The following is a 22,882-nucleotide window of genomic DNA, read 5'->3' on the forward strand; positions in this document are numbered from 1 at the left end:
GAATAGTCTAAGTGATCGAGGGCTTCGTGTGTCAAGAACCTAGACTACCAAACAAGCTTTTGATTTCTTATTCACCACTACTATGCTCCAAAGGACCAATTTCATTAAAGACCAAAAGTGCGATTGAAATTGACTTCATCATTCAAACGACTTAGAGGAACACAATAACCCAGTCTAAATTGATTCCAGGCACATAACGTCTATGCTGGCTTCATACAAATTGCCGGGCGATATGCAAATGTCTGCCCTTGTTCCATACAATTGCATCCTAAACTATTTCTACGCCTGGCCTCGAGCTGGCGAGCGGTAGGCCTCGCTATCATTAGACCTGCTGTCTCGAGGGGTATCCACATACAACGAACTTGTGTTCGAATTGTTACATACAATTACGTGTTATGGAATTGTTATATTGGTCTGTATGACACTTGATATACATCTAAAATACTATTGTTTGTAAGACAGTTTGAGTACTTGAGTTAAGATTGATTTGAGAGTAAATATTACATGTCAAATTATTGTATGCTATAATCACGTAGAAAAGCTAAATAAAACATGAAATTATAGAAGGGACATATTAAAACATTGGATTTTCCACGAATAAATTACAGCAAAAGCACCAAAAAAGACTCATTCCTTGTAATTTAATAATTTACCTCATTAGGACCGTTTTGGAGTAGAACGTATGGTTGACTCGGTAGGAAACTGATTGTGCAATCTAAATAGGTTTGCCCAAACCCCCGGTACTTGTGCTCATTAGCAGTAATGTGTAATGTGAACAGGTGGGGTAATGGCAGAAAATGGCGCGGTAATGGACCGAAGGACCAAAATCCTTGTTTCATTATTATTGCTTTGTTAATTTAAACTTTGTTCCTGTTGTTTGAAAATAACATGGTATGGTATGGAGATGACATTCGATATGATTAAAAAAGTGATTTTTACCTACCATCTCCAAACATTAGATTGTTTTCTACTGACGTAAAAGATTCAAGAAATGACACTTTTTCTAGACGGCCTCGCAAAATATTGAAAATTGGTCTCTTCGAATATTCAGATTAAGTAGATACTATATTGACGAAATTTTCTCAAAACTTCTGAGTTCTAATTTAATATTTATTTATTTCAGGTACACAAATAACAAAATGTTTTCATATATTTAATATTTCGTAGAACTTATTATGTTCAGTTACAAGTGGGTGTACTATATTATTTCATTACTTCTGCCTTCGGGGTATAACTGTAACGTAGGTATACACAATATCTATTTGTTTAAATATGTAAAAACCTCAATCCAAAATTCTAGAAAATGGATTATGGTAGAATCGGTAATTCGTTAGATTTATAATAATAGATAGCCGTCATTCTACCAATGTAATTTAAACGAGTCATTTACTTTCGCTGTTCACAAATCTCCAACTATTTGTTTATATTCGAAAATTTAGTACAAATAACAAAATGTACCAAGACAACGTATCTTGTTCCCAGGCGATTAACGCTTCTTAGTATATTTGATCATTTATTAATATTAGAGACAGAAAAAAGAATCTCTGAGTAAGCTTAACTCACAACGCGTGTCCCAGAAACCGCCTATACTTCTTCTAAAACGATTTCTGTTTAATATGTATACTCCAAAATTGAAACATCTCTATACTCAATTACACATTTCTCTACAAACTTTCAATTCCAATAAACAGACCAAAAATTCAAATTCAAACCACGTTTACGAAATACGTGCAATATTTCTTTCTCATTGAAATAAGAGTATCTGACTATACCTAGCCTACATAGGACCCACGTGAATAGATCCATTCAGACCACGTTCAGATGGCATATGTAAATAAATAACAGGCTGTTCACAAGTGGGACAATACCGGGAACTTTGTGACTCCAATAATATTGAACAGGGTGTAGTTCAGACAGACCGCTTCAGGCATTTCAACGTGGGTTACATTGTACTTTTTGCATGGTTCTATAGAAAAGTTGGAAGTTGCTTCGGTTACATTTCGCATTTGAAAAACTATTTGAATTGTTGTTGTGATTGTTTTTTTCTTATAATAATACCAGTCTTTATAAGTCCCCATGGTTGGGCCCAGGTTTTGAACATGATCACCACGCTAGCTCCCTGCAGTTTGGCGATATTAGATTCTAATATTCTTAACTAGCTTTTCGCCCGCGGCTTCGCCCGCGGCTTCGCCCGCGATGAGGTCGTTTATATCTCTCTTCTCTTCAAAAGTCCGGGATAAAAACTATCCTATGTTCTTTCTCAAGGTCAACTCTATCTCTGTACAAAATTTCATTAAAATCAGTTCAGTGGTTTAGCCGTGAAAGCGTAACAGACAGAGAGACGGACGTGACAGGGATTCAGGTTTACTCACGATGTTTTCCAAAAGTCTACTTGATTAAAATCTTGGTGTAAACTGTTATTATCTCGCTTTGTTCAATCGATACCACTGCTGCAAAAATCGGATTTTTTATCACAAATTCATCTTTACCAGATGTTATAAAACAAGCATGAAACACCACTTTTCACTATCCGCTTTTATTGAACTTTTATTCGATATTTTATCCATGTTTCCACTGGCGATAGGTCACGCATGCCAGATGCTAGTCATCTGGCGGGCGATGCCTTCGGAAAACACTTTCCATCCTATCGCTATCAAAGTCTACAGCCAATATATCAGTCAGGTGAAAATGAAGTGGCGTCCGCCTAACATGAAATATGGGAAAAGGGTGCTTTTACGGTTATTTGCAGGAAAAACAGGTAATTTCTACGCGGATATGATAAAGGATTTATGAAGAAGGAAAAATATTTATCGTTACACTTGAATTCCCAGATGCGGGGAAAATGAGTCTTGACAGCATATTACGTTATTAAGACGCAGTTTATTAAAATGTCATAAAACATTTGAAATACAGGAGAAAATACTTAAAAGACCAATGTATTGAATGTCAAATGAAATTGTTTGAATAAAACCGATCAAGTGCGAGTCGGATTTGCAACACTGAATGTTCTGTACAAAATGGCTAAGGATAAACGAATCGATTGAGTGACAAATAAATTTGCGGGTTTAAACCTAGATCTTTATTGTTAGTACGTGTTGTTATAGCGGCAGCAGAAATACATGGTCTGTGAAACTATCTAGCTATCACAGTTTATCAGACACAGCCTGATGACGGACTAACGGACAGACAAACGGACAGATGGACAGATTGACAGACAGCTAAGATATAATAACAGGTTTTGTTTTTACCCTTTGGGTACGGAACCGTAAAAATATTTAACAGTCCTTAAAATATTACAATGTGACAGTCTATATGGAGATTGACAATATTAATAAGCCGATGACGACATGAAATAAATGGACGTTTCACATCCATTGAATACCAACACACTTTATTCACATGCAAAATTGGGTCTCGGTATATCAGACTTCTGGGCTACTACCCATATTGTAGGATCAACCTTTTGGAATTATCTAAGCCAGGCTTTCATTTCCAGACCATTGTCTAGGCGTCCTAAATCATCTCAAATCATATTACTTCCAAAATTAGCGACACAGCTCTTTACAGCTGACTTCACAGTTACACCTCTACCATGACACCACAAAGCGAACTGTGGCGTTTGTAGAAGCGAGAGGTCGCATTACAACAGTAGCGGCATCACGTTTCTATGATGGCAAAATCGTATTTTAAGAGTCGATGGTAAGGGTTCTGATCAATTGAGTGGTCACCAATGAATTATGGCTTTTAGATGGAACCCTTTCTATCGCTGAACGGAAGACGAACAAATCGAAGTTCTTACTCTTCCTTATATTTAGTAAAAGGCTGAACGATTTCTGCCGAATTCGGGAAATGTATTTTTTTGTTGTGAGGTTTTTTTGGGAAGTGCTTTGATTTCTTCTATTATTGTGTTGGAGTTAACTTTAGGTATCTTGACTTTTCAATCCCCATCAGTAAATTTTGTATTCTTATAAAACGGTGTTGGGTGTTAAGATTCGTTTAAAGATTACACTTTTTTAGAACTTGCAAAGACAAGACATTTCCGTGTTTCTAAAACATACATTTCAGAAAAGTAAGTTTTAACTTTTAATTTCAATGTACTTTGACATCAAAATTCATTCTAGTAGTTCTGTTATAAAACGTATCGGGGTAATGGTGAAGCAAAAATTTTTGGGATACCATGGTCCAAAAGGCCTTTGCCATTTTGTCTGGGATATTGTAAATTTTCCATTATTGCAATGCTTTTCCAGGTAAATTAATAACTGCCTTTGCGATTCAGATCTCTTTTCTTATTAAATGTTTGGTAGTTAAGATTCCTAGGACGATTGTCCAAACGATAACTGGTCAATTTAAAAAGGAATTCACATTCAAAGCGTTTAAAAGTTTTAATCGGCCATCTTCGATCTAGTAACGACTTTTGTCGGAATCTATTCTTTAAGTAGGTCAGGTTAGAAGAAAATAAAAGGAAAAGGAAGGTTTCAGAGGAATTTAAGATCCAATTAAATTCTTTTTTATACGTATTGGCTTAATTTTACTGCAATTTCTCATCCCTCTTTTCGATTTGTTTTATTGCTAAACGTGGTTATTAAGTATCGTCACGATGTTGTTTCTTATTTACCTTGTTTAATAAATGAGAGTCAAATACCAATCAAATAGAACTTGGTTATTTCTATTACTTATTTGTCCATCCTTGCATTAATTAAATTAATTTACAATACTAAAATATTTTCAACATTTTTTCAATGTCGATTTTAACAAATTTCGCTCAGGAATCTGCTCAAAAAGGGATATTAAATTTGATCATTTATAGACTGCTATTATAACACACATCGATGGAAACTTTCCAAAGGATAATAATTTCATACTTATATGTATATGAAGTCACAATTATTATGTAGTACCATTCACACTAAAATGCGTACTTTGGGAGCCTTCGAATGGTTTCGCATTCAGACCCTTTATTCATGAGCTCCAACAACTCCTCCACATCAGATGAATCATATTATTATGTGCTAACGTATATCCTACATGGAGTAAATGAGGAATGAACGCTGAAAAATGTGCGCGATCACGCTTCCACACAATATAATTAATGGGAACGTGATATGGGGTGCCGAAAGGAGTGTTCTTTATAGCGAGAACGAAATAGGCAAATAATGAAAAGAACACTGGGTTGTGACGGGAATTCGATTTTTTTTCAACGACTCCCGCAGTGAGTAAAAAAAAACGACGCCCGCGTTTAGAAATTTGATCCTTGTACTAACATAATAAAATAATAAAACTATTACCAGCCTATAAATGTCCCACTGCTGGGTACAGGCCTCTTCTCATTAAGGGAAGGTTGAGCACTGACCATTCTTGCGTACTTGGTGCTTGCACTTGGTGTTGTATTTGGATTATAATATTTGGAATCCAGGTTTCCTTATAATGTTTTTCTTCACCGTTTGTAAGAAGTGCCTTTGAAGAATAATTAAGTATTACAATAACTTTCGTGAGGCGGATTCGACTTTCGATCCAAGAGTCGAATCCGAGTAAGTAACGAGTAGACCTTTACTAAATAAAACCTTTCAACAGCTGGTTTTCTTGAACACATTGTTGTTCCATACATAAAATCTTTATTAAGACCGGTTTACAGCATTACATTGTATATACACTATCTTCACCTCCAATGAAGTTGTCTTGAAGATAACAAAGCAAATTAATGTGCTCCTACAGGTGCGCACCGTACAATGTACATCATACATTGTTCGGTTATTAAAGACTGATGCTGAGATGTAGTAATTAAAGGTCACGTTTGTAACTATTTTAAACTTATTATAGACGTAGCCTATGATTGAGAGCCGATGGACAATTTATGAATTACGTGATTTGTAATATTCATGTTTAAAGTTATTTACAGAAAAATCATTATTCTTTTTTTTATATTTTTTCTAGAGAGGGATCTAGTACTTCGACTGCGCCGAGCCGAGTGAGTGGTGACACCTTGCCAAACCGAGAGTGCGCGACGTGGGTCGGATTCGATTCCCGCGTAGGACAAACATTTGTTGATCCACGAATGCCTGTCCAGAATCTGGGTATCTTTCTGCATGTGGCTTGATGTTTGTAAAACAATGCCTTAAATAAAATTATTTTTGAAATAATATAACTGACAAACTGATTCGTACAAATGCACCAATTCTTTCTTTGTAGTTCATCAGCTCTACAGTTAACTTGTAGACCTCATGAAAGAATCGAGCTCTGTTCCAATCGAGTCTACTCTGGAATCCAACACTACTCAAGTTGAGGCTTGTCTCGAGTGCTACTGCACTCATCGACAGCTAATGGCGCTGATAACACTCGATCGCTACTAGATCTTGGAGCAATAGTACCATTTAACGATCGAATCAAGAACCGAATCTTATTATTAGCTTGGAGCCAGCGCTAATTTGTGGCTTGACAAGAGTTGGAAATGCTCTCAATCGACAGATAAAGACGCTAATAACAGTCGATTGCTAAGATTTTGGTTTGGTTCGATAATAACGATTTGGACAGCATCAATAACCAACTCAAAATAAAGAAAAGAACCAACCAAGTCTAGCTATTTCATAGGGTTATAAGAAGAAGATGAAAAGATGGCTGCAGCAAAAAGTCTTGGCTAAGGAACATCAAGGATTGGACCTAGATAGTTAGCCTAGAAGAATTGTTCCACCGAGTTAGTGATAAGGAGGACTACAACACGCTGATCGGTAACCTTTACTAGTTGGAGATTCACCAATATAAGTTGAAGCCTACGAATATCTAGTGTTGCATCTGTTGAAGAAGCCCACATATTGCGAACGGTTTCTGACTAAAATTATAAGAACAAAGCCCAAACCCCCGTTTCCACTTTTAAAATCTATCATGAAAAAGTATTTATTCACGACATAAACTACAAAAAAATAAAAACGCCTTTCTGCACCTTCTTAATTTAATCAAGCTTAAAGTACAGTAACCCTTAAAACAATATTTTTATATAGTTGACCCTAAACTACTTTATGTCTTCCAACTCCAGAACACTGCGCAGTACTTTCTAAAGCACTGGCTGGAGATGAAAATTTAATATTTAAAAAGATATTTGGTGAAATACAAGAGTCATATTTGGGTGAAGGTAGAAACTTTTTGACGTAATATACATATACACATTTAACTTGCTGTTAATGAAGTATCGAATTTAATTCTAATATTATAAATGCGAAAGTATCTCTGTCTGTCTGTCCCGCTTTCACGCATAAACATCTGAACCGATTGAAATGAAATTACGTACACAATTAGTCTAGAGAAAACTAGGTACCGCGAACTGTAAACTGAAATCCACGCGGTCAGAGTCACTGGCAACAGCTAGTGTTTCATAAAATGCATAATAAGGAAGGATTAACAAATAATTGATGAACATAGTACGGAGTGAGTCAAAAAAACATTCCTTTTTTTAGGTCTACGAGATAAAAGCTAGGCTGATTTGATCGGTGTATGAAGAATAGCAACGCATTGCCATAATCCGACACAAAATCGCGGATGACGTAGCACGGCGGTTCAGGTATAGTCAGTAAGAGTCTGACACTACCCATTTCCTCCCCCGGTGGAGTGGGTGTCCATGAGGATACACCACCTTAACAAAAAATAAAAGGCTAATTTTGGTGGTCTTCACAAATGCTTATCCTACGCGGGAATCGAAAGCGAAACACGTCTCACTCAGTGTATTGAGTTTACGCCATCCGTGCAGTCCGTGCAATCTTCGTTGACGAGCTCATAGTTCACTTCTACCTTCACGTGCGCCCTTTATACATAAGTTCATATCATCAAACATACCTCCAGTCGTTCGACGCCAACATTGAACTAGTTAATTAAATCCCACTAACCTGACAATACGGCTTTTCATCAGAGATTAACCCTTATCTCGCTGAACCAACCTAATTGTATAACCCTTAGTTGATAAATTCTATTTGCTAGAGAAATTGGCTGTTTTGGTAATTAGTGGGATAAAGTCATTATGGTACCTGTGACCGATTATAGCGAAATAAGGTTATATGTAACAATAGGAAAAAATTACGAGAGTTGAAGTTTTTTAAATCTGCATCTTACAGAAATTGTAATAAATTATTCGATTTGGCATGTTTTAATTTCAAATTACATTTTGTCAAAAGCGGTGTTGTATCCTTATTGGTAAATGTAAGATTATTGTTTAATTTTATAATTAAATGAAGTTAAAAACTAAGTTAGCGTTTATCAATATGGGCGTTACGGTTAAAATGTGAAAACGTAACAGACAGACAGATAAACTAACAAAGACACATTAGTGAGTATACTGTTATCTAATAATACTCAATATAAATCCGTTGTCCATGCTATTCAGGTCATTATTATAATGGAGGTATTATCTAGTTTGTATTATGTTGATTTAATTCAGGAAATGCTGTGAAATTGTGAATGTATTCGTTTCATGTTTTTAATAGATTTGTTTGTTATGGTACAAGTCTGTTAATTTGTGTATTCTAGAATTGCGATAGACGTTCAAAGACAAAAATAAAAGAAAAATTCAATTAGTATTTTGAATAACATTTACAAAATTAAGTTTTATAAGAAGCTTAAGCATTTTAAGACTAATAAGCCCTTAAATAAAAAATAGTTTATAAAAGACATTACTTTAATCATGAATATTCTTATTAAATATTAAATAAACAAACTTTTAATTACAGATTACATAAAAATGTCAAAAAGAAGAACATTTCGACAAAAATTTTGAAGCCATCAAGAAATGTGATCAGTTTATGACAGCCTTAAATATTTTTGACATTCCTTTTCAACAAGTACGTAACTTAATTTGACATTTCCATTCCATCAAGAGATTTTAAGTACTACCGTTAAAACTTATAGAAAATCCACTATTGCATTGTGGTTATTAATTACAAGTATTGACAGGACCGTTTTGTAAAATTAATCGGGCGATAAAGAGTGACATCATTAACATATTATTGTCATTCGAAATGTGTTACTTTGTGACTAACCTCACCTTTCTTAATTTTAATATGATCTGAACTTCATAGAACGATAATTAAAAGACCTTATACAACAAGGCCGTACAATTGGCATATCGTAGCCTACAAGCATTGCCATGTGTAGGCTAAGGTATCGATTGTAGGATATCTTGGTAGGCGGCAACATTTCTCTTATATGGGAATACCGCGCGTTCCTTTGTGACACGAGTATTGTTGTGCCCGGGTGTGAGCCGTCGATACACACGACTCAGACGGATTATACGGTAATTAACGTCACTGGGCCAGTGATGTGACTGTGTTAGACGGTTTTTGATGAAGAGAAATAAGATGATTGTGAAATTTGTTTGAATTTATATGTTTTTGAATAGATTTAAATATAATTGTTTGGATTATTGTTTGAAGTCTTTAATTCTCTTTAATATCAATTTGGTTGAGATCTCTTATATCTTTAATCATTTTTTTTTACATACGTTCAAGTTTTTGCTATATGAATGGGGCTACACAGATTCTTAGTTTTGTATTTTGTTTATGGTAGATATTATATTGCTTTAAACGAAAAGTATGTTCTAGTTTAACAATGAATAAAAAAAACCATCAAAAAACATGAAAAAGAACTCACCAAATAATAAACTCCGAACGGCATCACAACAACAGCAACTAACAAGTCAGCTACAGCGAGACTGACTATAAAATAGTTCGTAGCTGTCTGCAAACTCCTTTCTCTCGAAACACTTAATATCACTAGAACATTACCGAATAATGTCAGTACAGGAAACACGAGCAGCGACAACGCCCAATAGTTGTAGTCCACGTCACTACACGTTCCATTTTTAAATGTACAGTTCGTATCACTGAAGGTATCGTTAAAAATATCGATATTGAAATCGGAATCGGTATTGTTATCGATATAATGTTGGTAGAACGTAGTGTTGGGATCCGGCGGTTTTATTTCAATTATTCTCGACGCGTCCTGACATCCATTAGAACATAGTCTTGGTACTGTCATATTTTGTATTGAACCTTCTTGGTTATTCATTGTGGACTGTCAATGCTTCTGTTACAATATTTATGATTTATTTGTTAGCCATTTTCTTGTCTTCTGTCCTTGCATCCATTTTGAATACGGATGTCATGTTTCACATTACGGATGCAGGGATCCGCGTTTATAGTCTTGCTTTGTGAACTTGTCTATAAATTTCATGATGTCATTTGATAGAAATGGTGTTCATTGTTCAATATTTTACGTTTTATTCGTTTCTGTTATATGTTTCATTTTTGCCGCCATTTTCGTTGTACCTGGAACAATATAGAGTTCTATTACCAAGTGAATCATGGGACAAAGATAATGTTATTAGGGTCAGTTGAATAAATATATTCATGTATTAGCCTTATGGGAAGAAGATAAGATTATTATTACTTTTCATCCCATTTAAATATTCTTTAAGTATCCAAAAGTAGATATACAGTTTTATATTAAGATTAACAATTAATTATTAACACTAATTCAAAAGTTATATTAATAAAACATACGTAAGTAAATGGATTCTGTTATTAAAGTAAGACCTTCAGAAACTTATAAATAGTAAACATTCCATACATCTTTCTAATTTACAAAATGGGATTCAAAGAAAAAGGTTCGAAAATTCCTTTTACTTATATTTAATCTTTAACTTGCTTTTAATGTCAAAGTTATATTTATAACTGTGTTGGACCGTAGACATGAAATGTTTATCACAATAATTTTCTACCAAGAAATTTTACTTCTTCTTAAGGAAAAACGTCAGGAATTTATTTCTCGTGTTATGAAAGATTTCACATACAATCAAGTCACATGCATATATACCCAGACTCAGGATAAATATTTGTGGATCACACAAACGCTTGTCCTCCGCGGGTGTCGAACTGTCTGAAGCCGACAGTTCATTTAAAAGGAAATTTAAAATAATTACCGAAATACGACCCATGCCGTAACTTTGATAGTGACTTCATGGCCCAAAGCAACAGCTTTCATTTCGGGAGAGTGTCAGCGTTTTCAGCTATCAGGACAGCCGAGTGACTGAGATCACCACGCCAAACCCACTATCCGCGACATGTTGCGACAAAAATATGTGTGATCCACGAATACTTGTCCTGAGTCTGGGTGTATTTGTGCATGTGAATTGTATGTTTGTGAAAACTCCGCGATACAAGGATTAAAATCCAACCTACCAAAGACTACGTAATTTTGTCAAACTTATTTGACCGATTATGACCCTTAATAACCTCTCCACTAATTGGTATAGTAACAGTAGCATAGTTACAAATGTACTTTATTATTTTCCTTCATATTTAAGCCTCGTAGCGTGATGTTCAACAGTAAGAAAGTTTCTGTGAAGCAATGAATTTAAGTACTGCTAAGAATGTTTGTTTTTGTATCTTAATGTTTATTCTGAACAACGATACAAGTTTCTTAGCAGTTTTAGTACATTCGTTTTCTCAAATAAAGCAGTTGTAAACTTGGAGTGTCATCATCGGCCTAGTAGTAAGTGTAAAGTTAAGAATTATAACAAAAAATACATAATTATGTTTGTATCCTGGATATGACCTTTTAGTAAAATTCATTTGTCGAAATTACAACTTTAATCGGATACCACACTTTCTTAAATCTTTTACAATAATCTTTTAACCGTACATCAAGCGCAGACGTATTTTCGACGCCAGAATTGCCCGTCATGAATTCTCCCTTTCGCTTCCAGCCATATTTTTTTTTGTTGCACCTGATGCATTTTAAGAAAGTTTTTTAATAAAAACACTTTAGAAGAGCAGGTCCCAGGCTTCGAACCAAAATATGCCGAATAGCCGAGTGTTTGAAGTCACCAAGCCAAACCCACTGTGTGTAACGAGTCACAGGTTCGAACCCCGTGTACCACAAACTTTATCTGAACCAAGAGTGCTTGGACTGACTCACTGTTTGTGAAGACCTCGCGGCACAAGGGCTTATAAAAATTAACCATTTTATCTATTTCTTAACGATCATCAAATTATTATAATAGTAGTCCATTACATGAATATCAATCAAATATAAATAATAAATCAAGTTCAAGGTTCATACGAAAATAAAATAATTATATTACGATCAGTAACGTTATTACTTGTATATAGCTTTCTATTTTAAGATATCAGATTAAACTAGTAATTAATAATACACAACAGATTATTGTATAAATTAATTAATGTAATATTAATTATAGGTATAATTGTAAACCTGGTTAATGACTGATTACTTTGATAGAAGTTCATTGGTCGACAAGGTTGAATTATTTATGGGAAGGTTCCACAAACATTCAAGTCACATACACAAAGACATCAAGACTCAGGACAAGCTTTCGTGGATCACACGAATGCTTGTCCCAGGCGGGGATTGAACCCGCGATGGACAAGTATTATGTTACGTAGAATAGGTTTGGCATGGTGACCTCAACCACTCGGCTATTCGTGCAGTCAATATTATGAATTTCTTATTTTGTATCGATCAAAGCAGAGTATAAAGATAGTAAGATTCGTATAAGGCAGGTCACTTACTAGGGAATGAATGAAATGAAATGTAATAAAATTGATCATCACATAGCCTGGCTACCTAAGCTGCCCTGGCTACCCTGAGAGGAAAGTCAAAACTCATTCGGATATTTCTCTAGTGCAGTAGTGGTTGTTTTCGTCCAGCATGCTAGAGTCCGGGGATCTTTGAGCAATTCACTAGAATGCTTGTGAAACTGCCCACGACACAAGGATTTAATTCCTCAATGCGGACATCGTTATCTTAAGTATAAAAACAGAATAGAAAATTCTGAGGACCTTAACGATTGTAGAAAAGTCTGGGGACTGATTGCATCAACTTACAGCTCATATAACGTCACCACGTAAATCTTTTTGAAAGATCATAAAATGCAGGTTTGTAGCCTAACGCATTTAGATACTGTATATTTTCGCTTGGTGTATCACCGCCCTAAGACTCAGTTTTACACGTCCAAACATATTTGGAATCGAATCCAATTACGGGGGATATAATGGCAGTCACACCACTCACACCACTCGAAGCATTCCTATTAAATCAAGCCGATCATATACCAATCATTTTTAAGGGGAAATGAATATTACTGAAGTAGGTATGAAGCTTAATATTTGGTATTTTGTTAAGAATTTTATGAAATATTTTTAGAATGATACTCTCCTTGTTTTAAAAATATACCCTAAAAGTACCGGTCAAGTGCGAGTCGGATTTTTGACACAGGGATAAAATTGCGAATTCCACCTACTTTATGACGGTAATAACCGTCGATTAATTTCGACTTTTATTTTCTGTTATTGCGGCAACAGAAATACAAGGTGCTGACGGGATAGCAAAGTCTTAGTAAAAGGGTATTTTCGATACGGTCCCCTTAGTATTAAATTTTTTAAATGGATAGGAAGGTTAAATGTGTCACTCCTGTATCTTCAAAATAAGAGAATGGTTAAAATAAAAGAGGAGTAACTATCTAGTTAGTAGCCTTTTTTAATTATATGCCATATTAAATTGTAAATCACAATTTACCTTTCATTGAATCATCACAAATATTCAATAAGAAAAATATGTTATTTGATGCTACAGTGCTACGAAGACCTTTATGAGCGAGTCTAACTCATACCTGCTCGCATTTTAGATCTGACATAAATGCAAGAAATGATTTCATAGACAAAAAAAATCTTAATTTAAATGCCAACTGCTTACTGTCACGATCACTTAAATGTCAATCACTTTTAAAAATATAATGTCAGACAAGAATCGTGTTCGTTTTTTTAAATTACTTTTAACAAATAGAAGTTGTCTCTTTAAAATGAATTCTGCAAGCCGTGCTCATTAAGAACGTCTTGTTATGACGTAATTAATGGAAGACTGGCCTTTACAAGTTCATATCTATATTTATTCTTGTGTTTTATTTTTATTGCAAATACTTATAATAACAATTGAAACACGAGTAAGTATAGGCTATCAGTTCAGAACATTTTCTTTTTAATGACTTATTTCTTGTGACGAAATAGGGGTATTATTTTCATTTTTTTATACTCCTCTCCTGCGATAAGAAATTTAACAGCGGCTTTTTTTTCTTAACCATTCAAGTCACATGCCTAAAGACACCCAGACTCAGATAGGTCACACAAATGTTTATCCTAAGCGGGGATCGCCCAATTCGTATTGTGGGAAATGCGTGGAAATTTGCAGATGCTTAAAAGACCCTATGTTGCCTTTTTGCCAAAAACCGAAATCCACGCGACCAAAGGTCATTAAAGACATCAACGTCAATGTCTATTGTATTTTATTTTATGTTTTAGGTAAAAAATCTAAAAAGAATCTGGACAACCAAAATAAACGTAGTAAATAAAGAATGCCTCTGTTTGTATATCGAGTCGTGCAAAAAATTACTACGATATTGTTCATAATATCGTTGTATTTATTTTTGTCCGTCTAATACGCTCTAGGGTAACAGAGTAGAATTTCTGTTGGTTTTAGTGTAATTGAGCAGTGCCTTTGTCAACCAACTCCTTAATGATAATTGTTGTGATATTATGTTTCGATATTTAGTCTGAGAACCTTTGTGCTAAATGCTTCGAGTGTATCTGACGTTTGAGATTTCCACTCTAAGCTATTATATACTCTTTTAAAAGAGAGAGGTTCGTTAATGCACGCATCATATTGCTCGAAAAAAATATAGAAAATGCTTTAGTTGGGATATCAAATTGCAATTCATACAAATTATTTTGATTGCCCGGTAAGCCGAGAGGTTTTTTCTATATTTTTTTGAAGATGCTTGTGTATATTAAAACACGGATTTATAAAACAAAGGACCATATGTTTTTTTCGCACAATATTAACTACAATTAAAAGTTATACCAGCCTGTGAACGTCCCACTGCTGAGCACAGGCCTCTTCCTATATTGCTAAGGTTTTTTACAGGAACTTCTCATAATAATCTTATGTTCAAAGAAAGCCTTCTGCTACCCCGGTCCATAACTTGCACCACTGTGCTATACAGTATTTAATAAACTAAAGCTCAATAAAATCGTGTAAAGAAGGTCCGGTCTTAGGTTCAATTCCTAGTCGGGTCCTTTTATTAAGAAAATTTCATTAGCAACCCGGCTGTCCGCAATAATTAGCAATGCCCCTCTATTACGAGGGCCGGCAGCAATGTAGGTTGCCAAAAGCTCAAGTAACAATGATTTGCAAAAATGAACCTTATTTCGTTGCATTAAAATTGATTCTGCTGTCTTGTTTTGATTGTTCCTCACGTTCGGTTGTGTGTATTTGTATTGCTATTTTTATATCGATTCCGTGTGTTACCTTTCCGAATATTAAGTTTGTTGATTTAAAGAGAATATTAATCTTGAGGAAACAAGTTTATGTGTTCCGAAAATTAACACGATGAAACAACATATACAAGAACAAGGTCATGTTTTTTTTTCGAATCCAGAAATCAAACGGCACAGGCAATTTTTACAAAAAAAGTTTAAAACACTTGTAACAATAGATTTTGTCGAGCGAAATATAAACAGATATGGCTATCACATATAGTATACTCCTCTTCTTGTGCCAAGGGTTGAAAGAATATTTAATTTGACCGCTCGAATAGCCGAGTGGTATCGGTGCCAAACCCTTATGGTTTGAAGGCGTGAAGCGGGTAAGGTGCCCTAAGTCTAACAAGCGTCTAACATTTGTGTGATCACGAACGCTTGTTCTAAGTCTGAGTGTCTTTGTGCAAGTGACTTGAATGTTTGTGAAAACCCCGCGTCTTTTTCAATAATTAAACTTTATTCTGCAATTCTTAAATCATTATAATTTAATACGCCTTCATAAAGTTATGTTACCAACACAACTTGCATCAGCTCCATATTCCGTCTTGATATCTCCAATCCCTGAGGCTGTTCACTATCTTACATCATAAAATCAAATGAATGTTGACATTTTCAAGGATGTGTTCCCGCATAAATGTGACTGCGATGTTCATAAAGGTCACGCGATTGTTTTCCACCCTGAGTAACATCGCTTTAAAGGTCAAACAGACACTTCAAGTGACGAGCTTGAAGCTTGTAATGAGGACTCTGATTGTTTGTTGTTTTTTGGGCGAAGGAAAGGGATGATTTTAGGACTTTATCAGAACAATCTGCCTAATTTCCAATTTTTTTTATTTATGTTTGTATGGTACGATTAAAGGACGAAGAAAGCCTTGGTGGATTTTCATATTTAAATATTGCTTCCAAGCGACGAGATTTTTATCAATATTTTTTTGAACTGTCCATACAAACTTTATTTAGCCGGCGACAGGTTCGTGTGACCAATTTCATGGTTGCCTGCTTATTAAAAAGAAAGTTGTTAATTTTGAAAAAAACTGTCAAGTGCTATTCGGAATAATCTAAAGATAAATAAATCTGTTTAGTTTTTGGGTCAAATTTTGGTACAAATTAATTTGTGGGTCAAAATTTGTCACCAACTTAGAAATGGCCAAAACAATGTTGCATCTAATACATTATCTGTACAAAGAATTACTGTCTACCTATTACAATTCTTGAGATAATGTATGGTGACGGACAGACGGACGGACGGACAGACTTACGGACAACGCAGTCTTAGTAATAGGATTCCATTTTATATAACTAAACAATTCTAATCTAACCCCGAGAGGATTAAAAGATAAAATACAACTAAAACTATTATTATTTCTCTCATATAAAATGCCAAGAAAATAAACGTTAGGTGCGTAAAAATTGTTAGTTTTGTCCTGACCTTTAAGCATTTCAGGAAAATTGCGTTTGAATTCCCCTGCTCCTGTTAAACTCTGTATTTTTCGTGTTTTAAGGTCATGCGGTTGTTTTGAACTTGAATTGGAAACAGCTAACTGTGACAGGCGGGCGAATGTTCGGTTAAACAATTTATGTTTTATTTTTTCGAATATATTATTATGTAATACATATTGTTATGTGATTATTACATTTATATGGTACTGGTACCTCATCATCACAGTGTGAGGTGTGTCATGATATGATAATTAAACCAGCCTTTATACGTCCCAATTGCTGGATTCAGGTCCCAAATAAGATTGCAGCATTGATACCCACTCTAGCTCACTTGGCTAGCTACTTCAGATTTCAATGTTTAGAACCTAGTCTATCAGACACATTATGTTCATTGCAATTTAAATTAAAAATCACATTACCTGAAGAAGCACTTTAATTTTGTCACAATAAATTCACTTTTACCACTTGTCGTAGATGCAAAAACTTTTGTTCAACCATTACTACCTCTTTCGTCATCCAATGCCGACTTCATTTAACTTGTTTCTTCAGTGCCAGTACACTTGACTCATGATTTTCACGTCTCCTTAGCCCATTACCAGCTAGACAAACGAAGTCTAGTAGATGCATCCGGAGGTTCATATTAGTCACAACAAAACCACTTATTCCACCACAAGATGCATCGTCTTTATGTTTTTCCTAGTTCTGCCACTCCCAAGACTTATTAAAACCGCTAAGAACCAGGAGATTATGAGAAGAATAGTCACATGATACCATTCAATTCGAAAATATTTTAGTTCCTATTGAATATATAATCAGGAAAGACCTCAGAAGGGAGGTAAAAACTGCGCGAGCCGGGATAGCGCGTACAATTGAATTAGTTCCTACCGAGACACTGTTAATGGAACGCCGGCAGGATCGGTACACTCTTACGCAGAAGTGATTGAAAGATATTTGAAAAAGTCTAGTAGTTTAAGTTACGAAAAAAGAATTTTTTGTTGGTTCTGGAATGTCTTTGTAAATAGTCTTCTATTTGTTACTGTTCAGGTTCTGTACACGTTTTATTTAAATCACTTGATGAATTTTAGATCTGTTAAAAGTAAATTTTGGAACAAATAAGAGTTCTTAGGCATAACTCTATCTAACGATTTAAATAAGGAAATAATAGTCAGATACTAGCTGTATTGAAACAAACATATTTTCATGCTACTTTAAACTATAATAATATTACAATAAGTTATTGTTGCCTAACAGATTAGATGGATTTGTTGGCTAATCAGCTGAGTTTAAATTATTAATCTGTAAAGTTACTTACAGATTAAGAATTTCAATTAAATCACCCGAAATCTAAAGAAAATTTAACATTAACTGACTTGAAAACTCAAAGACATGTCGAGTCAATCAGCTAAATTTTTTATTGGGACCCGAAACTTGTCACCGCAATCCAAATGTTCCTTAAGTTTCGGGCTTCTAAATGGAGAACCTTGTGTGGTTTGGCCTTAACTCAATTCAAAGGTCAAAATTGGGGTCAGGAATATCCTCACAATCTTGTGCTAGCACGTGTTGAAGTTTGTAGATGGTGTACGTATAACATGCTATGTTCCACAATATTATGTTCAACTGAAATTCCAAAGTTGGTAACATAAGATCATTATTAGTTACTAAATTATGTTGAAATTATTATCTATTTAGTGATTAACCATTATCTAACCTACTATGCTACTAATATTATAAACGCGAACATATAAATCGGTAATAATATTATAAAGCTGAAGAGTTTGTTTGTTTGAACGCGCTAATCTCAGGAACTACTGGTTCCAATTGGAAAAAATTGTATTGACTAGACCATTTATCAAGGAAGGCTATAGGCTATATAACATCACGTTACGACTAAGAGGAGCGAAGCTACAATGGAAAATATGGAAAAAACGGGAAAAATTATTCATCTTTGAGGGCTTCCGTTGCGTGCGCTGCTAAAACGGTTCAAAATCTCCTATCCACGTGGACGAAGTCGTGGGCAACAGCTAGTGTAATTATATACATAAAGTTTGTATGTATGGATGTTTGTTCCTCTTTCTCGCAAAAACCACTGAACGGATTTAGACAAACTTGGTACACAGATAGGAGGATACTTAGTTTTTATCCTGATTGTATTATTCAGTGGTATCATTTCGATTAGTAGCAGGTGGACCCGCAGGCAATAACTACTTAACTATACGAACATTGACTTACATTAACGCAACAATGCATGCGGGATTTGTGTCGAAATTGTTATTTGTCTTACTGGTGCGGCAATGGATGATAACAACAAAGTTAATGATTAAATTAAATGTATGCTTGTGTATAATGAAAACGAATTTTGTTTTCAGATTCGTTTATTTTAGTTTCTCACTGAAAAGCTGAAATTAAGAAGAACATTCACTTTTCTCTCTATCCTGTTAACTTGTTCCAACAAATGGTACAAATATAGCACCATTTTGACGTCAACAGTTTAAAGAAGTATTTAAATGAAAGAGATTTGCTTCCCATTTTGTGAATAGTCTTTCCGTACTTTTTATTTGTTGATTTCATTAGCAACGAGAAACTTGCTTTTAATTTCAGTTCATTTAAAAAAAATTGAAGAGACAGGTATTTCAAATTTAACTTTTAATTTTTAGGTGACAAAATTCCCACTTCCTTCGTTCAGATGAATAAATTATTAATTTTACTGGTCCTATAGAGATGATGTAATTACACTGTAAAGTGACAAATAAAAATGTTAAATGTAAAAACAAAAAAACCGAGGATTGAAAAATGATGGGTTATCATAAATCCTTATTAGATTTGACAGCATGTCTGGATTTGGGTTAAATCGCCTGACAGAAAAGGTTATGTGTCTTTCGATAGCTTCGAGTATTTCCTAAAAAGTTATAACGTTGATATCGCTTGCAGGGTGTGATTTGCGACCATTTGTCACGTCCCGACCATAATAACCACATAATATAAACATTATCGCGTCGAGAAAAACATGATTGATGATATTTAAACAAAGTATATGTAATTATGATGGAGGACTATTAATCATAAGGAAAACGTTTAAAATGTGTGTTATGGGGAGTAAATATGTTGTTCCTGAGTGATGCTAGAAAGATGGTGTTTTGGTTTTTAAGGGTTGCCTACCCAAAGGGTGCAAGAACCCAATGACTGAGTTTCCTCTGAGCGCCCGACTATCTGTCTAGACATCCGTCTGTCACCAGGCTGTACCTCATGAACCGCGATAGTTATACAGTTGAAATTTTCACAGGTTAGGTGTATTTGTAGCCGTTATAACTACAAAGAGGTATCATGAAAGATCAAAGTTAAGCAACGGCTATAGCAGTCATGAATTCGTTGAGTGACAAATATTTTTTTGGGTAATTTTATTTGACACCTAGCCGTTTAGATTTTTATTCGTCTACTCGTACAGAAGTCTTAGTGTGTGAGCCCGACTCGCATTTCTGACGATTAATGAAAAATGTACCATACTTTTTAATTATATTAAAATTGTTCACTCGCCTGCTTTATGCAGAAAGTAATTCTCGCCGTTTTAAAATTAAATTCCTTAGTCTGCATACTTTGTGCGCGACTGTACGTACAATTGAGCTAGTCAGGCGCTGTCTTGATGTGTTCTATTCAAAGTAAGAGATTGAAATGCGTCGTTCATAATGAATGACGAATCGTTGGTCATTTGTTTTTATTTGTAATAGAGAATAGTACAAATTATTTCAGCCAAACGCGAGATAATCGCGGACAAACATACATCTATACTCTATACTAATATATAAAGCTGAAGAGTTTGTTTGTTTGTTTGAACGCGCTAATCTCAGGAACTACTGGTCCAAATTGAAAAAATATTTTTGTGTTGAATAGACCATTCATCGAGGAAGGCTTTAGGCTATAAACCATCATACTGCGACTATTAGGAGCGAAGATACAATGGAAAATGTGAAAAAAACAGGGCAGGTATAAATTATAACTTATGTATATCTTCTACCCGCGGGGACGAAGTCGCGGGCAGCAGCTAGTAACCATATATACGTACATACAAACAATCGAACTGAGAACCTCATTCTTTTGAAGTCGCTTAAAAAGGCGGTGAATTGATATACGTCTAAAAGGCTAAAACGTGTTTGAAAGAGATAGATCGTTCCGTAGCGACAGTTTATGAAATGGAACTCTTTTACGATGGGTATGGAATATGAACTTTTTTAATTATTGTCTTTCTCTGTCCGTTTGTTTTGGCTAATCTTTGAAAATTATTCAGAGCAACAAAGACGCGGGTGCAGCTAATAAGAAATTTAATCCTAAAATTAAACCAAACTGTGCCTAAATGCAACGTCATGTTCGTGAAAATAAACACACAATATCAACTCTATTTGTCACACAAATTCAATATACCTATTGAATTCGAAGACGTTACACTACTAACCAATGACGTCACTCCAAGATTATCCCTGTCAGTAGCCACATTGATGAATGATGGTTAAATTATTGTATCTATTACTTCCTGGATGAGTCTCTATCCTAGATATTCATTGATGTGTCATGTCAATGGAAATAAATGTTGTGTACCCCTGGTGCATGGGTAAAGAACATTTGAGTAGGTATAAATTAATGTTGTATGAAAGGAAAATTTTGTACTTTGGTTTGGCGTTTTAATAAGATTAATGGTAATTATATTATTTATGACTTTCTATTTGACCTCCTCAACCCAGTTACCTGGGCAACACGATACTTATTAGTTGGACTGGTTGTCAGACTTTCAAGCTTCTGACTACTTGTAACGACTGTCAGAAATGTATGAATAACAGCTGGGACCCACAATTTAACCTGCTTTCGGAATACCATAGTATAATTATTTTTGGCTCGACAGCCCCATAACCCACAAACATGCAAATTAAATGTACGCTAACCGTTACACTGTTTAATTAACGCGAACGCTAATTATTAACACTAGATTGAGTTAATGAGGTCGGATTGTGTGGAATTGTTCGCCTGTGGAATCACTGATGCATGTGTTGGAGTAACGCAACTATTTTCTGATTAGCCTGTTGGTTTAGTGGTTTGTGGATTCGACTGCTGTACGGGAGGTTGAGAGTTCGATTCCCACCCAGGGCAAATGTTTTAGTATGATCTTCTAGAAGTCTACATAGATGGAATATTCTTTATAGCACAATACATTTATAAGGGACTAGCTGTTGCCCGCGACTTTGTCCGCGTGGTTAGAAGATATAAGTTATGATTATTTTCTTCGCGCCTATTAATCGAAGCGTGATGGTATAAAGACTAAAACCTTCCTCGATAAATGGTCTATTCAACACAACAATAATTTTTCAATTTGAACTAGTAGTTCCTGAGATTAGCGCGTTCAAACAAACAAACTCTTCAGCTTTATATATTAGTAAGTATAGAGTATAGATTTGAGAAACATGAAAACTTACATGGTGCCACAGTTTGCACAATTCATTATTTTATAATTCTCCAGCAGCTTTCAATCCAAGTCACGTATGACGCATTCATCTTAAAACAAAACACATGCCATAAAAATCACACAGCAGGAACATGAGATTGCTTCGAAGCGTAGCCCCAATATATTTCAATCAAGCCACGGTGAAAAAAGGTGATTCGACGTTGCAACGTGCTACGCAAATTGGCTCGCATCTGCAGAGCAAGCAAGGCATTTCAATTTCAACCAAACATACATCAATGTATTATGAGTTGTTAGAATCTGTGATAACATGAGAACATGAATTGAAGTGCGAATTTTCAAAGGACATACGAAGAAAATTAAAACCTCTTCTGAGACTATTGCCAGATCCTTGCAAAGATAGCATAACCTTTAGAGGTAGTTGAATTGATAATAAACACATTCTAGGCAAAGGACTGCAAATGAATCGTAGTGAGAAATTTTAAAGGATATGAAAGGTAATGCCCCTTCTGAGGCTATTACCAGATTTATTCTTGAAGAGATGATCTTAATTGTAGTGGAATTAATAATGAACAAATTCGAAATACTGCAAAAACAACACAGTAACAACTTGGCAACGCAAAAAAGG

General features: G+C 34.9%; 1 protein-coding gene across 1 annotated transcript; it reads right to left on the reverse strand.

Moving 5' to 3' along the window:
• Positions 1 to 9,627: 9,627 nt before the first annotated feature.
• On the reverse strand, positions 9,628 to 10,044 carry LOC113506595 (dopamine D2-like receptor; the record flags this gene model as incomplete). The annotated part of the gene is made up of 1 exon (XM_026889430.1): positions 9,628 to 10,044. A coding segment is annotated over exon 1 (417 nt), but the record flags the coding sequence as incomplete, so codon positions are not given.
• Positions 10,045 to 22,882: the final 12,838 nt, after the last annotated feature.

Source organism: Trichoplusia ni, assembly GCF_003590095.1.
Source record: "Trichoplusia ni isolate ovarian cell line Hi5 chromosome 20 unlocalized genomic scaffold, tn1 tig00002177_group19, whole genome shotgun sequence".
NCBI lineage: Eukaryota > Metazoa > Arthropoda > Insecta > Lepidoptera > Noctuidae > Trichoplusia > Trichoplusia ni.